The sequence below is a fragment of the Pyrgilauda ruficollis genome, unplaced genomic scaffold (genome assembly GCF_017590135.1).
Source record: "Pyrgilauda ruficollis isolate IOZ18807 unplaced genomic scaffold, ASM1759013v1 scaffold59, whole genome shotgun sequence".
Classification (NCBI taxonomy): Eukaryota; Metazoa; Chordata; class Aves; order Passeriformes; family Passeridae; genus Pyrgilauda; species Pyrgilauda ruficollis.
Genome location: NW_024527599.1, coordinates 4380168 through 4388961, shown reverse-complemented (window position 1 = coordinate 4388961; position 8794 = coordinate 4380168). Strand labels below are relative to the sequence as shown.

General features: G+C 60.9%; 1 protein-coding gene across 1 annotated transcript; it reads right to left on the bottom strand.

Annotated features, from left to right (window-relative positions):
- Positions 1-1852: 1852 nt before the first annotated feature.
- Positions 1853-8173, bottom strand: SPAG5 (sperm associated antigen 5). The gene is made up of 21 exons (XM_041482785.1): positions 8001-8173; positions 7725-7917; positions 7082-7174; positions 6842-6976; positions 6463-6582; positions 6136-6228; positions 5855-5989; positions 5638-5731; positions 5462-5555; positions 5294-5375; positions 4707-4840; positions 4249-4414; positions 3926-4100; positions 3745-3816; positions 3477-3600; positions 3090-3201; positions 2808-2888; positions 2626-2724; positions 2358-2432; positions 2091-2171; positions 1853-2009 (listed from the first exon to the last, which is right to left on the bottom strand). Exons 1-21 carry the CDS (start codon positions 8171-8173, stop codon positions 1902-1904), a joined length of 2439 nt encoding a protein of 812 aa, XP_041338719.1. The 3' UTR covers positions 1853-1901.
- Between the last annotated feature and the right edge of the window lie 621 nt (positions 8174-8794).

Genomic DNA, 8794 nt, shown 5'->3' with positions numbered 1-8794 from the left:
CCCACCGGGGTCGTGCCCCCCCGCAGGCGACAATCCCCCGTGCTCCTGGCGACCCTAAGGTGACAATCCCAGGCTGGGGACCCCACTGTGTCACCCCTTTGCAACACCTTGCTGGTGACGGGGACCTCTCTGTGCCCCCCCGCTACCGCCCGGGGACACAGCTGAGTCACCCTTGTCGTGGGAAGGCCCCCTCATGCCACCCAGGCCACTCCACTGTGCCATCTCCAGTTGTTGCTGGAGACCCCTCTGTCCCACCACCCCTGCTTCGTTATGGGCAGGGACCTCTGACACCCCCTGCTGCTGCTGGGGACCCTGCTGTGCCCCCCTATTGCTGCTGCCAACTAGGGACAGTGACCCCTCCGTGCCACCCCCAGGCTGTGCCCCCTATTTCCACTATTATCTAAAAACGGACTTTGCTTTTATCACCCCTGGGCCAGGGACCCCCTTGTGCCACCCCCAGGCTGGGGTCACTGTTACGTGCAGGATACCACATCTAGGTCACCTCTGTGCCCAGGAGCCAGCAGCACTGAGCCCCAGACCCTCCAGGACAGGGTGGGGACACCCTGGAGACCAACCCCCCTAAAAAACCACCCGCAGCCGGCACAGGGACAATACCAGTGTCCCCACTCGCCCCACGGGGACGGCTGCCAGGGCCCTGCCGTGCTGAATCCCGCCGTAAAAGGAGGCTCAGCCACCCTGCATGGCCCTGATCCAGGGAAGGGAGCACATCTCCCCACATCCCAGAGCAGGGGCCCCCCACTGCCGGCCTTGCACCTCGGGACGCTGTACCCGACCCCGCGGGGTCACAGGGCAGGGAGGAAGGCAGTGCCAGGGAGCAGAGAGCACTGCTTCCCCACGAGCCACCCACGCACCCAGGACATGGAGGCACAGCCCCAAACATTTCCCGGGTAGATAAATCGGTGCCAGCGCCCCACGTGTCACGGACCCCGCCCCACACAGAGCGGCAGGGCTGTGGCAGAGGGCAGGGGAAGGTGATTTCCATCCCCCTTGGGCAGGAGAAAGAGGCCATTAAAAACCAGAGCACTTGTTGGAGTGCTGCTATTTTGAGCTATGGCAGGGGAGGGAAGGTGCTGCGTGGTCCCCATGGCGGTGGGGAGCATCCTTGGGGTCAGGAACACCGGGAGGGGGATCCCGCAGGAACTGCCCCAGCAGGGAAGAAGGGAGGTGAGGTTGGAGCTGTGCTGGGAGCTGGGGAGCCCCCTAAGGGAGGCCCCCCCCTCCATGCAGCAGCAGCGACCAAGGGGGGTTGGGAGCAGGAGCTGGCAGAGCTCCCGGCGCTGGCTGAGCCATGGGATGCTGCGTGCTGGAGCCAGGCTGGGAGGGGGAAACATCCCCGTGCAACAGGCATGTGCCCACAGCCCCGTGATAGGGGTGCAGGATCCAACCTCTGGAACCATCCCTGTCATAAAGTGAGGAATCCAACCTCTGGAACAAGTTCCACGCAACAGGCTCATGCCCACAGCCCCAGGATGGGGTGCAGGGTCCAGACAAGCCCCTGCAGAGCAGGGCACGGAGGGAATCTAGGGCAGGAGGAGGAGCAGGGAGCAGGGGAGGGAAGCTGGCTCAGCCCTGGCCCTCTGGCTGCTGCCGGGGCCGCAGGGTGGGAGCCTGGGGAACACGGTCCCTTATTGAGAGCAAACACTGGCAGAGAGGGGGGAATGTGTCTCTTGCCAAGAAGGAGAGGCCCTGGGGTAGCAGGGAGCTGTGCCCACAGCCCCGTGACGGAACAGGAGCAACCGGCACAGGCTGGACAAGTTGTCCCCACCCACAGCACCAGGAGCTTCCTGAATGCACACAGCAGCAGGCAGGGTAACAGCCAACACAACTTTATTCAATAAATAATTACAACATTAAAAACAGGAAAGGTTTCAGGCTACAGGCTATAGCGGCTCGGCAGCTTCCTTACTGGCTGGCTTCAGGCCCAGGTAGCACAGCAGGCTCTGGAGCTCCTGGCAACCCAGAGCCACCTCAGGGACAGCCGACAGGACCTGGGGACAGCAGCAGCAGTAGTGTTTGAGTTGGTGTTGTTGCAGTCACAGCAAGGGTGAGAAATAAACTGTAAATCTCACCTCTTTTATCTTCTTCTGCATCTCCTCATGGGTCCTCAGCACTTTCTGGGTATGATGGAGCTTCATGTCCAGCCCTCGGACCTGTGGTGGTGGGAGACGCCCATCAGGACTCTGCTCCAAACTGGGGCAGGGACCAGCCCAGAAGGGAGAGGGGACCCCTGCCCATGTCAGGAGGGTTAGAACTGGGTGACCTTTATGGTCCCTTCCAACCCAAACTATTCTGATTCTAGGTCTGGAGCCAGGGCAGCCCCTTGAGGCTTCCCATACCTGCTCCTGATAGTTGTCAGTGAGCCGTATGTTCTCATTCTCTTTTTCCACGAGCAGCAGCCTCAGTTTATCCACCTGCAAAAGGAGCAAGCCCTGCTGAAGATCCCTGTGGGGAAAAGCTCTGAAGTGGAGGACAGGGTGGGAAGAACAAGGTCTGAAGAGGTCTCCTGTTCATGGTGGGGTGACATGAGGAGCTCTCAGCCCTGCAGCTCCCCAGCCTCACCTCCCGCCGCAGCATGACCCGCTCCTGGATGTAGGCAGTGTCCACCTGGTGCTCCTTGCCCCTCATCTCCTCCCACAGCACCTTGGCCTCTGTCTCTGCACGCTGGAGCAAGCGCTTCAGATCGGAGACTTCTGCCTTCAGCCTCTACAGGGAAAAAGGGACGTTGGGAGGACTCCTGTGCCCAGCAAGCCCCCAAGGTGCTGCCCTCCCATGTCCCCATCACACACCATGACTTCCCCACTCTTGTCGATGAGTTGCAACATCTTCTCTTCCTGCTGTTTCACCACGTCCTGCAGCTCCTTCTCATTCTGACAGGGAGGAAGAAGCAGGGTCAGGCAGTGCCCAGTCCTGGCCACCCCCAGCACCCAGAGCGGGTTTTCTCATGTTGGAGGATGTCAGACAAGCCAGAAGCACCCATGAGGCATCACCAGATTTCTCCATGTCCTAGATCAGTGCCTGTCCCAGTTCGGCTCTGCCCTGGGGTGAGTGCTGGCCCACTTCTGCCTTACCTCAAGCTTGGTCCTCAGCGCCTTGTTCAGCTTGGCAATGGTGGCAGCTTGGGCATCCACCTTCTCCTGGCTCTCAGCTGTCACTGTCTTCAGGTGGAGCTGCAGGTCAGAGCTGGGAGAGGACAGTTGTGGTGAGTGGCTCAGGACCGCAGCCAAGCACAGCACCAGGTACCAAACCCCCTCCTGGGCATGCCCCTGGGCCCATGGTGAGAGAAGACACCTGGTCCAGCCCAGCCAGCTGGAAAAAGCCCGTCTAGCCATGACAGGAGAGGTCTAATCCAGGACTGAGGCAAGAGGCAGACCCAGGCAGGCTGCCTGCAGGAAAAGCCATGCCCAGGACAGTGATGCCCCTGCCCAGTCCTTGACACGAGCCCGCTCTGAACTCACATCTCTGTCTGCAGTGCCCTGAACTCGCTCTGCTCCAGTTCCTGGATGCGGGAGCTCAGCATGGCAAGGTTGGAGACCACAGCTCTCAGCTCCTTCACACTCTCCAGCAGAGTGTCCTCAGGATCTGCAGGCAGGGAAGAGCCTCATGAGCAACACAGAGGGAACATCAGCCCCAGGGCACACAAAGGAAGGCGTGCCTGCTCATCCCTCTGCACAGCAGTCCTGCAGCTTCAGAGCAGGGTCCCAGACAGGGTGACAGCCCCAATACCTATTGCCTTTGACACAGATGCAAGTTTGTCCTTGGCAACTGTACTCCCACTTCTGGTGGTTTCACTGGCATCTGCAAGAGAAGACAGCAGCTGTGCCCAGCCCTGCACAATGCCCAGCATGGGAGGGAGCAATCCCCATCCTGGGACTGCCCAAAACCCAGAGAGGGGGTGCCAGCTCACCTTTCCCTGCCACAGCTTTCAGGACGCTGCCCACGAAGGAGCTGCCGGTGCGGTGTGGGGTGTGGAAGGCCGGGGTGCGGAAGGCCGGGGTCCAGGCACGGCGTGGGGTCTGCCAGCCCGGGGTCCGGGGACCCGGGGTCCAGGCTTTGCTTCTCGATGGAGCATCATCATCATCCTTCAGAGGGGAAGGAGAGTACAGCACAAGAGTGCAGCTTGTGACTGTCCCAGCAAGCACAGGGTCTCAAAGCCATGCCACGCAGAGCCACGAATGTGTGACTCCCCAGGCCATCCTGTCGTGCTTGTCCCCAGCACAGGGCTCCTACCTGCTCTTCCAGAGCAGCCTTGAGGCAGTCAGCGAGCTCCTGCAACCGCATCTTGCTCTCCATAATGTCCGTGGAGCACCAGGAAACTTTGTTCCTCTTTGTCTGCAAGCTGAGGAGCTCGGCCTTGGTGCTGTCCAGCTCCTTGCTGAGGGCAGCCTGCTCTTCCCTGTGGAATGGCACCAGCCTCAACAGGAGCAGCATCCCTTCCTCGATGTGGGATGGGGATGCGCCTGCCTCTCACCATGAACCAGCAATGGTGCAAATCCCACAGATTTAGGCAGCTTCCCTCAAGATGGGATCTGCTGGCCTTCCCCACAGCCTCTCCCACCCACCTGGACCCACCACACTTGGCTGGAGCAGCAGTGACCATGGTCAAAATATCCCGCCTGACACCCCAGGAAGGGTTTGATTTCCCAAAAATAGAGGGGTTTGAGTGGAGCTGGTGAGTGGGACAGTACCGCAGGCGTTGGTGGGACTCCATCAGCTCGTTGTGCTGCAGGACACTCTCCTGCAGCCTGGCCAGCGTGGAGTTCAGGCTGGCCTCCACCTCCAGCAGCTGCGTGCGGCACATTTGGTTCTCCTGATCCAGGAACTGTAAGAGGGTGGGGGGACACAGCCGTGAGCAGCCAACAGAGACCTGAGGGGGCTCATTGGGACCCCCAGCACAGACCCTCCCATGCCTCAGGGTGCTGTTCCTAATCAGGGGCAGCTTTATCCCAGCAGCCCAAACCCTAAAAACCAGTTTACTGGGAACATAGGACAGGCTGGGGGACAGCTCCATGCCTGCAGGGGAAATTTATCTCCAAGAAAATGATCTCCAAGAGCAGCCCTGCCCCCTCCCTGGGAATCCCTACCGGGCAGGATGAAAAGCTGCACTACGTGCGGTATGTCAACCGCCCTCACAAGCTCATCCCCCGCCTTCACGAGCTCATCCCCCTCCGTAGGAGGGCTAATCCCACTCCTGGCCATCTGCCAGCCTTCCCAGAGAGGCCGTGATGGGGGCCGGCAGCATGTGACGGCGTGGGCAAGGTCAGGCAGCTCCTACCTCCCGGCACTCAGTGGCCTCCCGCAGCTCCTGGCACAGCCCCTTGCAATCCTGCTGCAGGGTGTTCCTCTCCTGTGCCAGCCTGAGGAGATGGGATGGGATCAGGGGATGCTGTGTTTTGGGGGCCAGAGGTGGGATGGGGCTCAGGACATCAGGGCTCAAACCCACTGGGCCATCTCCTCCCACTGCTTCTCGTTCTCCTGCTGCAGCGCATCCCGCTCCTGCTCCATGCTGGCCAGATTTATCATCACGGAGCTCAGGTCTGCGAGAGACAGAGCTGTCAGCAAGGGGGGACGGGGGCAGTGGGCATGAGACAGCTCCAGCCCCCACGTCTCCCACCCCACCTTTGCCCAGGCGGGAGTTGGCCACTGTCAGCTGCTCCAGCTGGGCCTCTGTGTCCTGCAGGGTCACCAAGGTCTTATGCAGCTGGCAGGATGCCTGTGGAGACATGGTGCTTACTCTGGGGTGCTCTTCCCCATGGGGTGTTCTCACACCAAGGGGTGCCCCAAATCACCCTGTGCCTCAGACACCTCACAGCACTGAGAGGAGGCACCCCTGTACCTCCTCCTTGGCTTGAAGAGCTTCCTCTGCTTGTTCCCGTGTGGCAGCCACTTCCTCCAGGCAGCTCTGCAGCTTGCCAGGCACACGTTCCAACAGGGCACAGGACTGGGACACCAGGGCCCTCATCTGCTCCCGCTGGGAAAGGAGACAGCACCAGGCAGAGCTCAGTGTGGCACTGCCGTGGCACTGTCCTGCTGTGTGACATGGGATAGGTCATGGCACCCAGCGCACAGAGCACTGGTAAGGCAGCGAGGGGCTGAGCCCCACGGGACACCCCTCACCTCCTCATCCAGGGCCCTCCTTTCCTTCTCCAGATTTTCAAAGGTGGCATCTAAGAATTCCCGGAAAGACTGTGCCTCAGCAGACAGGGATGCCTGTAGGGTAGGAGGAATGAGTCAGCACGGCCGTGGTAGAAAAGCCACATTTAATGGCCATAAAGAGAGGCAAGTACCAGCCCCGAGGCCAAATCTGCAGCAGCTTCCCAGCAGCAGCACCAGAAAACCTCTGGTGCACCCATCACAGAGCATCACCCAAGCTCAGGATGTGGCAATGCCCTTCCAGCCCCTGATCCAGCGTGGAGTAGCTGGGGATAGCACCACACTCAGTACCTGCAGGCTGATGGCTTGGGCCAGCACCATGCTCAGCTCTTGCTGGGAGGCCAGGCTCTGGTCACGGGCACTGATCTGGGCGCTGGCGTGGGCACAGAAAGCCTCCAGGAAGAGATATCCCTGCAGAGGAGAGGATGCTGCTCCAGCCACACTGTCACACAAGGAAAAACTCCCAGGAGCCATCCCTGCACCAGCCTAGGACTCCAGCTCCCAAAAATACATCCAGAGGGCTCCATCACACAGCACTTCTTGCCTTCCACATGGGGATTTTCTTCCTCTGGGATTCTCATCCCCAGAAATGGGTAGAGATGCAGGATGCCCCACCAAAGGCATGAGGACAGCTGAGACTGCCTCAATCCCACAACAACTGCCCCCTTACCTGATCCTTGGCTCTTAGGGCTTCATCTACTCGCTGCCTGATGGCATCCTGCTCTTCCAGGCAGCTCTGCACCTTGCTGGGAGCACTCTCAAGCACAGTCTGGCACTGGGACACCAGGGTCGTCTCCTGCTCCTGCTGTGGGAGGTGACAGCACCGTGAGACACCAGGTACAGCTGCTGTGAGTGCTAACAAGTCTCCCAGAACCCAGGGGAAGGAGAAGCAGAGGGATGTGCAGCTCACCTTCTGCACGAGGGCTCCCTGCTCATCCTGCAAGCTCCGAAAAGCGGCATCTGCGAGGCCCCGGAACAGGAGGCTCTGGCTACTCCAGGTGCTCTGGGGAAGGGACAAGGACACTGGTCTTATGGCAGCTGGCACAGGCAGCACCAGGGGGATCCGTGTGCTCTGCGTGGCTGAGATCTGGCACACTCATGGCCAGTGACAGCCACCAGGCCCCCAGCTCCAGCTGCAGATCCCACTGCACTCCCCACTGCCACTGCATAGCCTCTGCTTTCCTCTGCAGCTCAAGGTAGAGCTGCCAGTAGATCTCCTCCTCCCAAAGGCATCCACCAGAGCAGAGGGCACTTCTCACGAACCCCACTCCACCCTGGGGCCAGCGAGAGGTGGCCAGCCATGACACCTCCCTTCCTCCCGCCACGTGCACCAGGGATGTTTCCCCCCACGAGGGTTCAAATCCAGCAGACTCAGCGGGTTGATCCGGGCGTGATAATGCAGCACCGGGCGCGTGATGCCGTGATGCAGCAGCCGCGCTTTACTTCCACTCCACCAACCCAGACGGGGTCAGTCTTGCCAGCAGCACAAGGACACTGTCACGGCACCGAGGCTGCGGGGGACAGGGTGGCATCGCCTCAGAGAGGACTCTTACCCCTTCGGGGTCGGTGGTGTCAGTCTGTGTGAACGCATCCCTCTGCTCGGCCGGCCCCACGTCAGGCCGCGGCCGCTGGCTCTCCTGCCAGTCACGCAGCTGCAGCAAGAGGGCTTCGATGATGATGAGGGTGCTCTCCAGCCTCCCCTCCAGCTCTGCCCGTGGCAGGGTCTTCAGCTGCTCCCGGGGACAGCTGGGGACAAAGAGAGGGGCTTAGGACAAGGACAGCACACAGGTGCCACAGCCCCATCCAGGGGGGCATGTCCTCATACTTACTGCCAGGGCAGGAAGTCTATGTCTGCAGCGCTGTCCTTGGCACAGGGGAGGCTTCCCCTGGATGTGTTCATGCTCCTCTCCCACACGTCCCGAGGTGTCATGCTGGTGCCAGTGGCCACAGAGATCACTGGGGTCATGCTGGTTCCAATGGCTGTGGTGGGCACTGGGGTCATGCTGGTGCCAGTGACCACAGTTGACACTGGAGTCGTGCTGGTGCCAGCGACCACAGTTGGCACTGGGGTCATGCTGGTGCCAGTGACTAGAGTGGGCACTGGGGTCATGCTGGTGCCAGCAACCACAGTGGGCACTGGGGTCATGCTGGTGCCAGCAACCACAGTGGGCACTGGAGTCGTGCTGGTGCCAGCGACCACGGTTGGCACTGGGGTCATGCTGGTGCCAGTGACCACAGTTGACACTGGAGTCGTGCTGGTGCCAGCGACCACGGTTGGCACTGGGGTCATGCTGGTGCCAGTGACTAGAGTGGGCACTGGGGTCATGCTGGTGCCAGCAACCACAGTGGGCACTGGGGTCATGCTGGTGCCAGCAACCACAGTTGACACTGGAGTCGTGCTGGTGCCAGCGACCACGGTTGGCACTGGGGTCGTGCTGGTGCCAGCGACCACGGTTGGCACTGGAGTCATGCTGGTGCCAGCGACCACGGTTGGCACGGGGGTCGTGCTGGTGCTGGCAACTGCAGTGGGCACGGGGGTGACACTGCTGCTGGCATCCCGCTGTAGCTTGCGGAGGGGCAGGCTGTGCTGCAGGGATTCCACCAGGAACGAGGTGTTGAGGGT